General features: G+C 43.6%; 1 protein-coding gene across 3 annotated transcripts in view; it reads right to left on the reverse strand.

Annotated features, from left to right (window-relative positions):
* Nucleotides 1-17,771, reverse strand: part of LOC138142657 (lys-63-specific deubiquitinase BRCC36-like) — a 34,804-nt gene that overhangs the window by 4,840 nt on the left and 12,193 nt on the right. The window contains exons 3-8 of one of the 3 annotated variants that reach the window (XM_069063739.1): nt 16,188-16,274; nt 14,016-14,113; nt 11,231-11,314; nt 10,066-10,121; nt 4,333-4,464; nt 1,037-1,080 (exon numbers count right to left, since the gene is read on the reverse strand). In XM_069063739.1, coding sequence (XP_068919840.1) covers nt 1,037-1,080; nt 4,333-4,464; nt 10,066-10,121; nt 11,231-11,314; nt 14,016-14,113; nt 16,188-16,274 — 501 coding nt within the window. The remainder of the gene's footprint in view (nt 1-1,036; nt 1,081-4,332; nt 4,465-10,065; nt 10,122-11,230; nt 11,315-14,015; nt 14,114-16,187; nt 16,275-17,771) is intronic. The other 2 variants (XM_069063741.1, XM_069063740.1) reach the window with 2 other exon arrangements.

Here is a 17,771-nt window from a genome sequence, read left to right on the forward strand (position 1 = left end):
GCACCCCCCCTTGCAGCGCTCTTTTTCTCCTGGGTTTACCTCATGTCCTTCTCTGGGTACAGGGCACACCTACCTTCTGCCACAGGGGAACTTTCATTTTTGTTTATCTGGGGTCTTCTAAAAATAGTGATTGTGACTCTCATAACTACCTCATTTTTCAAATTTGATTTGAAAGACTGAGTTCAAAAGCTTTGCCCACTTGATTTGCTTGACATCCCCTACAAGCAGTATCTTTGCAACCTACAATATCTGGTCATAGGATCGTAGGCTGCGAGCTGTGGGGGCCCTCTGAGGTCACCAGTTCTGACTTAGACTGCCTTGTCCAAAGACAGCCTTGAATTTGGAGGTAGGATTTGGGAAGGATGTGAGAAAGCAGGAGCTGAGAAATATATTCTTGAGGCCAGGCCATCTACCCTGAGAGAACGATCATTCTGTCAAGAGAGCCCCAAGAAGCTTAAATCCCCGGGCCCAGCCTCTGGCTTCCCATCCAACTACCTTACTGTAAGGGTTATGGGATTTAAAGATCTTCCATGCCCCATTGGACTTGCTGACGTAGCAGGAAGGGGCAGGGCAAGAGGAAGCGGAAGCCAAGCTAGAGTCCCTGCTGTGGCTAGCAGGGGCGGCAACAGCAGCAGAGGCAGCAGCCTCGGAAGCACGAACCCCTTTTTTAGTCAGCCAGAATTTCTGCTAAGGACTCCTGCTGAGGACTGCCAGGGGCCGGAGCTGCTAGGAGCACGCTTCCTAGACGCTGGGTGGTTGCTGTGAGTGGGGAGAGGAGGACCTTTGCCTGAGGTAGCCGGTTCTGTTTTAAAGGCTTGAGAATGTGGGTGCTTTCTACTTTATCTACCTGTGCCAATTTCATAACTACTCTGATGGCTTTGACTTTCTGGTTTTGGGACTCAGTCTTTTGGTATTTTAATAAATGTTCTCTTTATCCCCCATATAGAAAGCCTGATATATTTTGTGATTAACAATTGCATCAGCATATTTACAATTGCCGTAGGCATTGTGAATATTGCATTGCTGATATATTTACCTGAACCATTGTGGATCTTGGTCACTGCATCCAGATGGGTAAGGCTGAAGAAAAGCAGAGTTCAGGTTAACAGCTGAGCACTTTGGGATTGATTCTCTTATGTATCATGCAATGGAGAGAGCTCCAGGTCTGGAGTCAGAAAAATCTGAGTTCAAATCTGGCCTCAGACATTTACTAGCTGTGTGACCCTGGGCAAGTCACTTCACCCTGTTTGCCTCAGTTTCCTCATCTGTAAAATGAGCTGGAGAAGGAAACAGCAAACCACTGGAGTATCTCTGCCAAGAAAACCCCCAATGGGGTCATGGAGAGTCAGACATGACTTGAAACAACTGAACAAAACGTATTAATAAGGCCTTCCATCAAGCAGGCAAGCTGTCAGTCATCTAATGTGCATGTCTTTTCTGGTTCAGAACTATGACTTCATTGGTGTAGAGAGCCCCCCTAAGAGCTGCCTGGGGGCACTGAGAGATGGTGTGAGTCATCCAGCCAATGTGTATTGGTGAAATACTCAAACCCAGGCCCTACTTACTCTCTCCTTCCCCACAGGATCTCCCAAGGACTAATGTCCTCTCAGCCAGTGCCTTCCCTCTGCTGCTGATCTCCCATTTAGCCTACAAGGATCTTGTTTGGACAGAGTTGTCATCTCCCCCATTGGACAGATTGAGAGATCCTCAAGGATGAGGACCAGCTTTTGCCCTTCTTGGAATCCCCAGCACCTACCTTAGTGCTTGGCACATAGTAAGCACCTAATAAATGTTTACCGACTGGTGGGATGACTGAAATAAGGCTTTAATTACATTTAGTTGAACTACTAAAGGTTTAATGATACCAGAATGTGACCCTTTTAATCTTTAAGAGCTCTAATAAACAGGTATCTCCCACGCACCTACTTTCTCAGTTTGGTTGAGGAGAAAAACTGAGGCTGGGTTTGGTCAGGGAGACACCTAGAGCACAGAGCTGGAACTAACACAATATTATGTCAAGTCAAGTCAAGGGAATGTCTTGCAACCCTGTGCTACCTGCCCCTGGCTCCTCTGGTGGGGGCTGCAGGAAGGATGTACCCTAGAAATTCTGTACTCCTGCTACACCAAGCACTGGCCCAATGCAGACCAGGGCTTCTCCGGCAGCATCTGTGGCGAAATGGTGAATATCTCCCCCTTTCGTCAAACCGGCCCCTTGCTGTGTCCCTGGGAGTTGCTGGTTGGAGTGGAGTGTGTGCACATGGAAGAGTTCTCTGTAGATACCCACTAAAGCTGTATGTTCAGCCATCACAGCATCATTCTAGAACCCACTTAGCAAAGTAAACTATTCAAGTATCTACAAGGAGCAGAAAACCATTCTGAGGAGCTCTTCTCATAACTATAATGAAGGGTATGCCTTCAAAAAACCAAGCACATATCATTAAATGACTACTATGTGCCGATAAAGACAAAAGAGGAACTAGTCCTTGACCTCAAGAAGCTTCCATTCATTCTAGCAAAAGGACAAAGATGTGTCTGTGTAGTAAATACAAAAGAAATGGTCAATCAATCCACAACCTTTTATGAATTTTGAGGTATTGTGCTAAGAGTTTGGGATACAAAGAAAAAGGCAAAACCAATTCCTGCCATCAAAGAGCTTTCTTCCACTCCAATGAAGGAGCCAACACGGGTAATTATACCACCCACGTCATGGGAAGAGGTGGCCCTTCTTGCCAAGGCAAAGCCTTCTACAGGCAGATGATTCTATTCCTTTCTATCGCCATTCTATCACTTGTCTTCAATCTCTCCCTGTCTGCTAGCTCCTGTCCTTCTGTCTACAAACATGCCCTTGTCTCCCCTAGTCTGAAAAAAAAAAACCCTTACCTGATCTTTCCATGCCTGATAACTATCATTCTAATTTCTCTTCTACCTTTTTTTAAGAGGGGAAGGCAAGGCAATTGGGGTTAAGTGACTTGCCCAAGGCCACACAGCTAGCAAGTGAGTCAAGTGTCTGGGGTTGGATTTGAACTCAGGTCCTCCTGACTCCAGGGCTGGTGCTCTATTCACTGCACCACCTAGCCGCCCTTGGTTCCTGTTTTGAAGTGTGGTATCTCCCATCACACTTCACACTGGAGGTGCCCCTGAGCTCACCAAAGGAACACCAGCTGGGATAGGCCCAGAGGCATTCCAGAGCCAGCTTCACTAAGTGGAGACAAATAATGAAGTCAGTCAGAGAGCAAGGAACTTGAAGGCCCAGGTCCCTGGGAAGACATCTTCATCTACTGAATCACACAAGGGTCAGGACCAAGATCTGCATTGGTGGAAGAAGTTCTCCCCTTGACAAAATATCAGTTCCTAGATGTTAAGTTTCAAACAACAAATGTTAATATCAGCAGAGGGTTCTCTAAGTGGAACAAGCCTGGATGCCAAAGAATCCATTAATGAGCACCCACTCCCACTCCCACTCCCACAGGAGGGAACACCAATGCTTGGGCCCAGGTCCCCATTCATAAGTGGTGAATCACCAAAGACAATCATGCCAGTAAGACAGAGGCCCACTTGGCCTTTTCATCTGCCCTCCAGAGCCCTGGGCACTGATCTAATCTGCCAATGTACCCTAAGGACTCCAAGATCTGGCCATCTGGCTTCCTACAAAAACCTTACTATGTGTGTTGTTTGCCCCAATGAGAATGAATGCTCCTTGTAACCAGGGCCAATCATCTTTCTACTGGACTTCTTATTTAGACTAAAGCTTCAATTAAAGAACTACTCAGTACCTTGCTGCCACACTGACTGGGGTACAGAGCAGGACACAAGAGGCCAAGTTCAGTCCTCCCCTCAAATGCACAGACCTCCCAGAACCTTCTCCAGGGCTGGGGATACCAAACTGGGCAGCAGCTACCTCAGCTCCCTAGGCCACCAAGGACAGGACCAGTCATTTTACTAAAAAATTCCCAAAGTCTTTACCCTAAGTGGATGGTGAATCCTTAAGACTAGAAAGTAGAAGTTCTAGATCCCATGCAACTTTTGGGGGTAGGACAGCATGCATGCCAAAGTTCCCAGTTTGCAACCAGTTTCCCAGAATGAAGCATGTGGACATTTGTAAGTAAAGGAGAAAAATCTGATGGAGAGAAGGGACCCAGGAAGCCTTGCATTTGGGGCAGTCTCCATGACTGATAAGCTCATTTTCTAGTAAGGGATCACAAAGCCTGCCTCTGACCCAAAGATATTGTCAAGAGGATACTGAGATATTCTTTTTATTCCTCAAGAGGGGATAATGAGCCAAACTATGGATATTTTCTGGGTCCCAATGGAAGATGGAGACAGTGGTACTACCTGTGGATCTTCCTGTAGGCATCCTGCTCCTCCTGGCATAGAATCCTGGGCAATTCAATGGCTGCCTCAAGGGACGCTTTTCCCACGGTGTCTTGAGGCACAACATGGAGTGCAATATCAACTCTCTCATACCTGTAAAAGGCAAGTGTTCGAAGCAGCTTCAGCCAGAGTCCCAGGAACAGCCTTTTGACCTGCCAATGCCTATTATGTGCAAGGCCCACATTACCTTGTTGTGTTGCAGGGATCCAGATCATCAAAAGAGAAGGCAGATTAGAAAATAAGTCTGAGGTCAGACTAAATCACAGGATTTAGTAAGCCTGGGAACTGCTGGTGTGGAAACTCCTTCCATTGGTACAGACAAGCCACTCCTCTGTAACATACTGGTCTTAAGAGTTGTCTGGGGAAGGGCCAGGTGAAGTGCCCACCATCCCACAGACCACAAGCTGAAGAGGTGGCATGGGGCCTGGGTTTGCCCAAATCTCACAGTCAGGCACTAGCTTCCCACATGTTTATATTAATGCTTGACAAGGAGATGAAGTCTAGTGGGGGAACCAACAGAAGTCCAGTCAGGTGTGCTATAGCCAGGACTTTCTAAACTACCAGACAAAGGATAGTAGGCATTAATCAAGGATTTCTATAATTTTATTTCATCCAGTGAGATTCAACTATTTATTGTTGGGTATGGCTGCAACCAGACCTTAAGAAGTGATTTGAATTCAGTGGCGCCACAGAAACCCAGTCTAGTCTGGGGATCTGCCAGAACTTAAGTCCTGTTCTCTCTGGTAGTTTATTCCTCATCTGGACCACTGACCTACAGTTGCTCAATAGAGGTCACAAGCTGACATCCACAGTGAGGAAAAAGCTATTTGGAAGCTGGCCTTCTGACCCAGGTAGAGCAAGCTATGGGCTAACTCTAGCAGGTCCCCCAGGCCTATCCAAACTAGGAGATCTCCAAATTCCCACCCAGCTCTAAACTGAAGGAGTCTCTCTTTCAATTGCTAATTGTTTAAGCAAGCTCCCAGACCTAGATTAGAGTCCTCCAGAAATGCAAATGAACCAGAACTGCCTCTCACTTTGCATTTCCATTTAAATAACCCAATATACTTTCCTGTGCAGAAAAGCTCTATTTAAAAAATACCTTTAATAATTCCCCTGGAAAAGAAAAGGCTGAAGAGAAACTCAAGTGCATGACTAATGGCCACATTCAACAGCCTTTTCCCCATCCTCACTCTCAGGGATCTCCCCTGATTCTCATTCCACCTATGCACTTCAGCTGGATCCTCCTCCAGATCATATCCCCCTCAAGGCTCAGTCCAGGGCCTTCTTCTCTGCTTCCTTTATCCTATTTGACTCTTGTGAGCTCCCATGGATTAAACAACCATCTCTATGCTGCCCCAATCTCTCTGCTGACCTCCAATTTCACTTTTCCAACTGCCTATTAGGCATATATCTCTAATTAAATTCATCATGTACAAAATTGAACTCCTCATCCCTACCATACCCTCCTCCAGGCCTCCCCTCTTCCTACTACATAGTTGAAAGCACCTCCATCCTTCCAGTTTCCCACCTACCAAACACCCTTCTGGTCATCACCTTGTCTCAAGTTTCACTCCAGTGACACCTCCACTCTGGTGTCAAAGTGATCTGCAAAAATGCTTGGGCCATGGAACACTCTCCCCACCTCTTTCAAAAAACTCCAGCAGTTCCCTAACACCTCCAGGAATCAAATACAAAATTTTGTGGGCTTCAAACTCTTTCTTACCTTAACCCCTGTCAACCTGAAAGTCTGCAAACAGGCTAGGTGATATACATTTATTCCCTTAAAGCTAGCAAGTTTATATGTACAAGGAGCCAAAGCCTAAGTTCTGACTGCCTGACACAAGAATGGCAAAGATTTCATATGTTTTAGGACAATCCCAGGATGTCTCTGTCCTTCAGATTCGTAGTCTCCATATGGTTTTTTATCCATATCATGAGAAAGGAAGTTTCTTAGTTGTAAATACAGATTGACAAGACAATTGTCAGTTGGAATTTATGCTATCAGGATGTCTGTGTGTCCCCTTCCCACCCTCACCCCCCAGCCATGGAGTATGCCCCCTTAGATAAGAGAAATCCCACTATTTTGAATTTCTAGGCATCCTGTCCCATTGTCTACCTTATCTGGTCTTTCAAGTTACAGACACAGGAAAGGGCATTTTTAGAGCAAAGCAAAGCAGTCTGATTGATTAGTTCAGGCTTTGGATCTTATTGAGGGCCAAAAACTGATATTTAATGATTATCACCCCTTCCTATCTTTCTGCTACCTGCTGGTCTTTACACAGAAGACTCCATGCCCAACTTTGAATGACATGCTTCAAATGCTTTCCCTCCTCATCTCTGCCTCCTGGCTTCCTTCAAGGATCAGCAAGAAGTCCTATACCTTCTACAGGAAGCCTTTCCTAATCCCCCTTAATGCTGCTGCCTTTCCCCATTGAGCATTTCCAATTTATCCTGTCCATAGCTTTTATATAAGTGTTTGCTAGCTGTCAGCCCCATTAGATTGTGAGCTTCTTGAGGGCAGGCTTGTCTTTCTTTTCATGCACAGAGTTTAGTACAATGCCCGGCACATAGCTTAACGAACAGCTTGCTCACTTCACATATTAATCAGGATTCGATCTTGAACTCTTAATACACCAAAGAAACTCAATCCAATGCAGGTATTAGAGAACATATGAAACTCTGACATGCTGACCATTCTTAAAAGTATTCCTGGGCTCTACTACATTGTGGCTTCTCCCTAAGGCTCAACATATTTAAAACTTCCTGGAAATATCAGGAAATAATATTTTCTCCAGCCTTGAATCTTTTCCTTGTACTCTTCTGAAATAGACTAAGGGTCTATTTCAATCTGTGGCCCTATTTAGATCCTCTTCTTCCTCATGCCCTATGATCTACCTAGTGGTAAAGACATTTGAGGGCATTTTCCTTGTTTGAGATTCCTACAAATGTTACCTCAAATCATTTGGGGGTAGACATGTCAGAGGGCATGGAGTGGGAGGGGGGTTAACAGACTATACACCAGTTTAGATGTTTCTCTCTATAGGTTAAAAATACTTGACTTTAGAATGATGCTAAATTAATAAACAATTGGTTTTGGCAGACTTGCTCCTAAAACAAAGAGTACAGTATCCTCTAGGAAGGCTCCCTCTGAACCTCTCCTATCATTGTGTTTATGCTTCCTTTTTATATTATTTTGTATGACCATTATTTGTGTGTATCCAATTCTCTTCACAGACTACAAATTTGAGAAATAATTCATTTGGAGCTGTACTCTATTCCAATCAGTTTGATATATTACATGGACCATATCAGGAAAGATAGGTTCTTACAGTGGGCCTCAAACTTTAATTTAATGCTCACTACTTGTTTACCAAGTTGAGAAGACCATTTGCACAACCACAAAAATGCTGACAAAGACATCTCCATCCTGTTTTGCTCAAATTCCATGTCCAAACCCAGCATGGGTGGGATGTCTTAATGCTTTGGAAAGTCCCCCAATTTATTTTTGTACCTCCGGACCATTCTCTCTTGTCCAACATGAGTAGGTGACCATCTTATGACCACTCAGTCAGCAGAGATGCCCCATTCTTCACCCAACCTATGACACCCCCCCCCCCACAGATGTCATTATTGGCCCTCAAAAGCAAGGTCTATCAACCAATGAGATTCTGTATTTTGCCATGCCTCTTTTGCATATTTGTAAACCCTATAAAAACAAGGTCCTGGAAGAAGATCATGAAGAAGATCTGAGGACCACTTCCTTAGAAAGAGTTATGGACCCTTTAATAAAGTGCCACTGGCTCAGAGTTCTGCCTCAGTCTCTTTGATTGTAGGTTGGACAATTTGAATTCCCACACTAATTCCAAGCAGATGGCAGATTATCTAATCTTTAAGTCTTCCCTAAGGCCAAGTGGGGTTTGGTATTCATCAAATTCCTCAAAAACCTCACTAAGTTCCTCCATGGTTGCAAGCTGCCTGAGGCATGGTAAAGTGTGGCCTCTAGTGGCAGGTGCCGGCAGGGCAGAGGGCTTTCTGATGCCCAAGCTGTGGACATCCACTAGCTGTGCTGTCTCTGATCAGAACACAGTAGGCACTTAATGTCTGTTGAACTGAACACAGGACCAGAGAGAATGAATGCTTTCAAAATAGAAAATGTTTTCAAAAGCTGGTCCTCTCCCAGGTTTCACTGGAATCAAAAGCTTACTCCACTGCCAGATGTCAGCCCTTCCAAGCCTTCTTAGCCTGAGGTGAGGGCTTCTTGTCCAGGTTTTACCCAGAGTTCTCCAGAGAGGAGCTAGCCAGCACACTGAAGGCCTTCCTTATTCCTTCATGTCCTAAGGAAACCAGCATAGAGTGACAAAGAAATCCACACACATTAAGGCTGACTAGAGTATTAGTGAGGGGAAGCTAAAATAACCATTACAAGAACAACTGAAAACGGGCTGCTTGCATAAGCAATTTATGTTGCTAACTCAAATATTACTCAGAAATGTAACATCTGACCATTTGACATTCTTTTTTTTTTGCCTTTTGGAGAGCAATTGGTGTTAAGTAACTTGCCCGAGGTTATACAGCTAGTTTTTTTGTGTGGGTGTTAAGTGTGAGGCCTGAATTGAACTCAGGTCCTCCTGACTCTGGGGGCCAGGGCCGGTGCTTTACTCACTGCACCATCTAGCCTCCCCCAACATTTCACATTCTTACTATCTAAAAACTTGAAATACAGCATCTGTATTCCTTCTGCTTTAAAACCACAGTAATTTGGTACTTCCAAAGCTGCTTGATATACAGTGAAGACAAAGCAAGGCATGCTAAAAAGGTGATTTTCATTCTTTCCCCCAATCCATCCAACACTAAGGTCTATTGACTACTTTCTGACTGACAGACCTAGCAAACAGCCCAGTCTTGATGGCAACCCTGCCAAATGACAAAGCCCAAGAAGGCTCTGTCCCTTATTCTAAAGATGTGGAAAGAAATCAGCGTTTCTAGAAAGACAAGCACTCACTGATAGACTGGGTCACCCAGAAATCGTGTGAAGGCAGGGCACTCTCAATAGCAAGTGTTCATTCCTAAATAAGGTGACTTTGAGTGAGATTAGAGTTTTAATAGTGGGAGTCTGAAATCAAGCTTATAGCATGGCTAGGTCGGGATCCAGAAATGCTGAAGTGACTAAGACAAAGGGTAAGGTTGATGTTATGGGAAGGTTTGGGGTCTGGATCTGTGATCTCATTCATATAATAGGAAACTTTCAGTGTAGAAATTCCCTCCCCTGATGCCTATCAATCATCAAATGGGCTGTGACTAGCCCAGGGTCACATGGCCCATATGTCCCTGATGTTACACTGATCTCTAGGACTCCAAAATTAGTCCTCAGCTACTCTACCAACTCTCTAAGAGTTAAGAATGAGAAATCCAAAGTTCTATTCTCAGGCTGGTTATGGGATACCAAGCTCCCCAGTACCTCCAATCTGCAGAAAAGGCCTCAAAGGGATGATTATGGATGAAGGTAGTCTAAAGCATTCCTTGAGATGCTTATGTTGAATTATACCAATATGGAAATCCTTTAATACTTGATGAAAAAATGGAACTAAAACTATTAGGCCAAAAGTGGCACATGCTTGGGGATGCATGCACACACACACGCACATACACACACACACACATGCACGCACACACACACAGAGCTGTGATACTTACTCTGAGTTCTTCTGGGCCTGAATGGACTGGAAGCAAGTATAGAGTATACGACCAGTCTAGAGAAATCAATAGGAAGTATTAGTATCAACAGTATCAAATCAAGGAGGGTAAATGCTTCCAAAACCACAATTAACCTAAGGGCCAGAAAACCCAAAAGGGGACAGTAAAACTTCATAAAGTCAGAGGTGGCAGGGAGTAGAGCTAAGAGGCCGGCCAACCCAAAGCCTTCATTTTACAGAATAGGGCACTAAGGCCTAGGGATGTGTCACACAGAGGAAGCTAGACCTAGAGCCAAGAAAGGCCCTCAAAGGCCATGGAGTCCAACCCTTCATTTTTACAGATAGGGGAAATCAACCAACACACACAAGGTCACATGGGTAGTGAGTTACAGAGCCAGGGTCTCTGTCCACCATTCCATACTACCTTCTGAAATACATATCAAAGTAGAAACAAAGTATGTGGAAAGAGAATGTAAGGAGAGGAAGAAGAAAAACAGACAGCAAGAAAATAATGAAGAAATTCAGGACTAAAAGACACACACTGTCATGGGACATAGTGCAACAGACTGGAAATCAGTGAATTTGGAGTCAAAGAGCCTGGGTTCAAATCCTGGTTACTTTCCTGCTTACATAGCCTTGGATAAGTCCTTTCCTTCCCTGGGCCTCAGTTTTTTCCCCCTTTCTCCAGGGTTGGATGTGACAGCCTCTGAGGGTCCTGTCTGTTCTAGATCTAGGATCCTTGGTCCTGCTGGTGGAATGATGATATGGCACATTGTAACCAGCCTTAGAAACTCACACAGCTGTGTGCTCATGGCCCTGGGAGGGGGGAGGAGAAATATGGACCATCCTTCCCTCCCTTCTCCTGCTTCCCTTTGAGCAATGTACCCATGGTGTGAAAACCAGTAATTAGAAGAGCAGGGACCTGAAGACACCCTAATTCTGCACCTCATTTCCCACGACACAAGCAAGGGCATTCCACTTTAAGGACAAAGGTCAGGATCCCAAGGCCTAAGTATGTCAGAGGGAAAGACTGGTTTAAAAAATTAGAAGCATGGAGGACCCAATATGGTAGAGTAGCAGGAAGGAGAACAGCAAGCACCACCTCCCCAGCCCCCAAAATATAAAAACCAACCTCCTCCAACCAGGAAAACACACAAGAGCCCAACCTGATGGAGAAATCCAAGAAAAATATCCAAGTGAATCACTTTCTGACCCAGGTCAGCCCAGGAAGACAGGGAGATCTGTGGACACTGGGATGGGGGGGGTGGGGAAGGGGCCTGGTCAGCAGTGTGCCACAAGGTGCATCCCTGAACAGAAATATATGTTTGTAACTGGGGTTTTGTTTTTCTTTCAAGTGGAATATGTGAGTGGGAAAGAGAAAAAGATTCTTTTTATGGCCTCAGAGCCAGCACGATGCAGGAAGAGGTGGCAACTGACAGATCTGAACCTCATTACACAGAGCCAAGCAGACTGAAGAGCAGACCCATGGCCAAGGCTAGCGTTCCTGGGTAAAGAATGGTTGCAGGTCCTAGGATCTGTACTGAACAAGAAGTTTAGAAGCAAGCAGCAGCTATATGGCTCAGCCCCCAGGAGCAGAGCAGAGTCTCAGTTGTAACTTCTAGCCTAACCTAAAGTCTGTGGCAGAATAACCAGAGCTGAAAACTCAGACCAAAGGGGACCCTAAAGTTCTGTCCATCTGAACCATCTAGCTGATAGCGCCTGAGTCCAAAAGCAGTCTATTGAAACTCCATAGCTGTCCTGCTCAGATCCAGACCCAAAGAATTTGCAGAGCTCAGCCCAGTGAGCACCAATCAGACTTTGCCCTGAAGCAGATCACCCTGGAAGCACTAAAAGCTTACAGGTCCCCAACCTGTCCCTGAGATGCTAGAATAACAGCCAGGATGACCCACAATTTAGCAGCCACCACCATTAAGGAGCGAAGAACTTGGAAAATGATATTCCAGAAGGCAAAGGATATGGACTTGAGACCAAGAATAACTTACCCAGCAAAACTTGAGGACAATGAAACAGGGAAAAAGTAGATCATTAATTAAATAGAGGACTTCCAAGCATTCCTGAAGAAAAGACTAGAGCTGTGTAGAAACTTTAAAGTTCAAACACAGGCATTAGAGAAACAAGGTAAAAATGAACAAATAATCATAAGCGATTAAACCATGATAAACTGCTTACATACCAACATGGGGAGATGATGCATGTGTCCCCTCTGAACCCTATCATCATCAGGGGTTATGAGGAAGTCTAATTAGACAGAAGGCCTAGGAGTGGTTCTGTTGGGTATTGACCTTAAAAGAAGAATAGAAATAAAGAAGAGCAACATACTAGGGGAGGAAAGGGAGAAAGTTAGAGAACAGTATCTCACACGATAGGGTATTCATGTAGAAGTCTATACAAATAAGGAGGAAGGAGTTGGGAGAATGGCTGACATTTCAACCTCATTCATCTGAACCTGTCAAAGGAGGAAAGAACATATACACATATTAGGTACAATATTTTTTCACTCAGCAGAAAAATAGGAAAAGGGGAGAAGAGAGAAGGGGGAATTAGAAGGACAGATTAAGTAAGGGATTAGTCCTAAGAAAAACAAATTCTAAATAGGATTTGTCAAATATTCATAGCTCTTTTTGAGATGGCAAAGAATAGGAAACTAAGGGGGTGCCAGTACCCATCCATTGAGAAAAAGCTAAACAAGTTATAATATATGCAGAAAATGGCTATGGAAGATGGTAAAGAAGATGGTTTCCAAAAAACCTGAGAAGACCTGTATGAATTGATGCAAAATAAAGTGAGTCAAACCAGGAAAACAATCTATCCAGTATCAGCAACACCATAAAGTTAATCAACTTTGAAAGCCTTGGAAAGCTGATCTTGGCCAATCTGGAATCAAGGACTTGTGGTGAAACATGTGGCCCATGTCCTTTTAGAGAGGCGAAGACTAAGCACAGAATCAGATACATTCCTTTTTGGACATGGTCAACATGGAAATTGGTTTTGCTTGATTATACATGTTTGTAAGTGGGGTTTTGTTCTTCTTTCAAGTGGAATACATGGGGGGAAGGAGAACAAGATTTTTTAAAAAAAAGAAAATTTAAATTAAAAGAAATTTAATTTAAAAAATTAAAGAAAAAAATGGCAAAGGCACTGTGACTGCCCTTGAGACAAGAAGACCTGAGTCCAATTTCCAACTTGGACACATACTGGCTGGGAGGTTCTAGGCAGGTCATCTAACCTATCAGTGCTCTGATTAACTCTCCAAGAGTTAATCCTAGGTGAGATGCTGTTCCATGCTGCTGGGGGAAGTTTCCATATCAAGGAATTCCCCAAACCAAAGAAAACACAAGTGTGGATCACACCAGACCCATCCCCAAAAGGCAGAGTAAAACTGGAATACAGAGGACAATAGTGGAGTCCCAAGTACATGGGCACTTGGAAAACTCCTACACAGAGATGTGCATTCTATTCTCAACTTCAATCCCAGCTGCTTGAGAAGCTCTAAGGATGCTACAATCATCCAGGCACGCTTTGTGGTAGAAGCTAATTGAGCAGCCTGGAGGATCCCATTCTAGTAATACCAGCTCAGTGAAAAAAGCCTGAAGTGGAAACCTACCTCTCTTCACCAAGACCAGTCTAGGCTCAAGGATGAGAGCTAGAGAGATTTGAGTCTCTTGTAAACTTAATAAGAAATCTTACCACTGGGGGCGGCTAGGTGGTAAAGTGAATACAGCTCCGGCCCTGGAGTCAGGAGGACCTGAGTTTAAATGTGACCTCAGACACTTAACACTTACTAGCTGTGTGACCTTGGGCAAGTCACTTAACACCAATTGCCCTGCCTTCCCCCCTCCAAAAAAAAAAAAAAGAGCAGAAATTTCACTGTAATAAGCAACTTTTTATTTCCAAACCACTGTGTTAGGAATTTTGTATCTATCTTCGTACACCACATACCTTGGTGTTTTTGTCTTCAACAAAACAGGAGAAAATAAGTCCCACAAAGCTCTCATCCATCATCTGGTACATGGCTTGGGTACGAATATCTACAAATACCAGAGACACAAATAAAATATAATTGTCCATCCACAATCTCTCAGAAGGTTCTTGAAGAGACTCAATGATGGGATATGATACTGCCAGGCTACAGTAGATGCTCAATTGAAGGATCTCACTGAGTACTACTTCATTTGAATTTCTGAAAATACTGCCAAAATTCAATGATGAAACTTTATCCTCTGTCCTTTCAAGTAAATTAAATATAAATCAGTACTTTTTAAAAAAAATGAATGAAAACCCCAAATAATTAAAAAACTGCTATTTAAAGGTAGTCAGATTTTAGCTTAAAAAAAAAAGAGTTGTCAAATGAATAAGCATTTGTTAAACATCTACTATTTGCAGAGTACTATGGTAGGTATTAAAGGAGAAAGAGAATTTAGGGGGGTCCCTGATCTCATGAAACTTAAGAGTCTAGCTAACAGCTATGACAAAACACATGGGATTTCACCAGTGTTAACACCTTTACAGGTCCTGTAACATACACTATTACTTATCCATTAGAAATCTGTGCAATAAAGAGCTATAGATACTTTTCTACATACAAAGCAAGGTTGTTTGTTTTTCATTCTCCAAGATGAGCATGACATCAGGGAAGTGATGCTGTGACATGCAAGTGAACTGGATTTAGGCAGCTAGGTGGTGCAGTGGATAGAGTGCCAGGCCTGGAATCTGGAAGACCTGAGTTCAAATTGGGCCTCAGATGCTTACTAGATATGTGACTCTGGGTAAATCAACAATTCTGTTTGCTTCAATTTCCTCATCTGTAAAATGAGCTAGCTAGAGAAGGTCAAGTTTGGGGACAAGAAAACCCCAAATGGAGTCACAAAAAGTCAGACTAAATGACTTTTTATGACTAAATAGGTGTGATTCACCAAGGAAACAAAGGAAGCTGCTAGAGAACATGGCACTGGGTGTAGGCTCAGGGAGACATAGTGGCCTCAAAGTCAGAAAGCCTTGGGTTCTTTGTGTGGGAATCCCAGTTCTGGAGTTACTGGCACTCCTCTCGACTTCAGTTTCCTCATTTGTAAAATGGGGATAACAACAGGACCTACCCTCCCTGTGTTATAGTCAGAATCAAGAAGAAAAATTATGTGAAGTCTTTGGCAAGCCTGAAAATGCTAGAGATGCCAGCTGTTCTAATGTGACATACAACAGATTCACTTTCCTTATTTGGCCACTGTATGACTCCTCACCATTCACAGATAATTACATCAGAGAATGATAGCCCTGGAAGTGGGCCTTAAGAACAGCTAGTCTGCTCCCCCTCACCCCCTTCTCACAGAGTGACAAGGCAAAGGTCCAGAGCTCAATTTTTTTCACTCCTTGAAGCTCACAAGTCAAACCTTTCTTTTGGTCATGGGGAGTTTTAGTCTAGACCATCTTCTCAACTCCCCTTAGCTCTCTTCAGTGACTTTTGGGAAAGCTTCAATGACCCTGGTTTCTTTGTCTGTGACAACTCACTAAGTCAAACACAGCCATGTCTGAAAACACATCTCATCCAGTGCCTCTATCTATCATCTCTCAATTAAGAAAGGACTTCCCTTGTTTCTCAAAGAGACTACTGCACAGAATTTCACCTTAAGTGAAAAGCAGCATGTGGTAGCACTTCCATACCAATGGCTCTGGTATCAGAAGACCCATGTTCAAGTCTGCCACTACCTTGTGACCTATTAGGCCTCCAAGGACCCTGATGGTCTCTAGGGGCCTTCTATGAACCTCTGATAGAGGGCTTATCTCCTGCTTTTGACAGACCCATCCTGACTCCAGCTCAGTGCAAGAGAAATCTTTCCATACCAGGTGCAACTTTGGCTAATGAAATCCCAGGTCTAGGCAAAAATAAAAACTTGGTATCATTATCAGGTGTTTTGCGTTGCAAGTAGAAAAGTAGAGAAAGTTCAGACACCCCCTGTAGAGCTGCTTCTTGGGCTGGCTACCTTGGGGCTCAGGGGTCCATAGCACTGGCACTTGAGTTCTCTCGTTTTCTCTCTCTCTCAATCAATCAACCAACACTGATTAAACACCTACTACGTATCAAGTCCTGGACTTGTAAGCACTACTTACCAACATGGGATGGCCACACGGTAATGTGGGGATGAGAATGATACCAGCCTACAACTCGAATGCGGCGACCAGTCAGCTCAGCCAATCTGTGGGACTGTTAAGGACTTTAAGAAAAAAAGAAGCAGAAACGTGTGTGATTATGTAAATTCTGTAGCTTGAAGCTTAAACACAGTCTAGCTTGCTTTCGGGTCAGTGTGGTGGGTAATAGTTATTTGAAAGACCTAAGGTTCAGTTCCAAAGGTGCTAGGCCTTTCCTGGCATCACGTTTCCCAAGGGAGTCTTACACTTATACCCAAACAGGGCCACTAACCTTTCTCCTATACATCTCCACCAACACTGTCACCACACTCAGCATTTGAATTTAGTGCCAGCTTTTGTAACACGGCTAATAGGCAGCATGAAAATGTAGGGAACTCACATGCCACTATTTCAAGCACAAGGGTTTTTTGCAAAATGAATCAATGAATATGAATGTGCATATAACCGAATCTAATTAACTAAGTTCAATCCAGAAATTATTTAGAAAGGACATTGACAAATCAGGAGTATTTTCAGAGTAAGATCACTTCCTTTCACACCCATAGTCAACCACGTCTCCAAGGAAAGGCAGGTGGTACATTTCCTCATCTCTCAAGGCCAAGATGGGTCACTAGGTTTACACAGCCTTCAGTAGAATCCTAGTGTTTTTTTTTCAGGTACATCATTGTAGACATTGGATATATAATTTTCCTGCTTCCACTCACTTGTACAAGTGTCCCCAAGTTTCTCGGACAATCTGTTCAACCATTCTGCAATGATGGGCACCGAATCTGTTTTCAGTTCTCTGCTACCCCAAATATTTTGGTATCCTAAGGCTGTTCAGGAACACATGTGCCAAGAACTAAATTCTTGTCTTTGAATGGAGGAGGGTTGAGAAGCAAAGGCAAAGGGCCCAGCTTTCTAATCTGTTTCCAAGACACCAGGTCCCTCAAACACTAGCTGCCCACCTGCCTACCTGCCACGTGGAAGGGACCCCAAGAAGAAAGAACAAGGGACATACTGAACAGAGGTAGCAATGAACAGGTGAGACTGGCACCAGGGAGAGTGGAATGCTACAACAGACTAGGTATGACTCTGATTACATAAAGTGATACTACCCTGGGAAAACCTGGCAAGTCAAGCATCTGAGTGTGCACTGGGTACATTAGTTCATACAAGGTCTCTGGAAGACAGGAAAGATTGAATGCTAAGATCTAAGCATACCTATAGGAGATAGCAAGTTAGAATTTTAGTCTAGAGAAGAATCTTATAGACCTCTTCCTCTTGTACCCCTAGTGAGCTTTTAAAAAAAATGACAATGAATAAGTTTAGAAAGAAAATCAATCATATTTTCAGGATCAAAATTTAATAATTCACTATACTGAATTTTTTTCATTGAAATTCAGAATGAAATTCATTTCATTTATACATGACTCTGTATTCAAAGATAGGAATGTTTTTCCCTGTAGCTTCTCAATTGGCCACACTAGGTTATTATGTGACCAAAAACTCAGCTTTTGAGCCAGGATGTACCTCAGAGGTCCTCTATTCTAAACTACTCATTGA

The sequence above is a fragment of the Petaurus breviceps genome, unplaced genomic scaffold (genome assembly GCF_028583685.1).
Source record: "Petaurus breviceps papuanus isolate PSGF00001 unplaced genomic scaffold, PetGlider_PUasm1.0 90601, whole genome shotgun sequence".
Classification (NCBI taxonomy): Eukaryota; Metazoa; Chordata; class Mammalia; order Diprotodontia; family Petauridae; genus Petaurus; species Petaurus breviceps.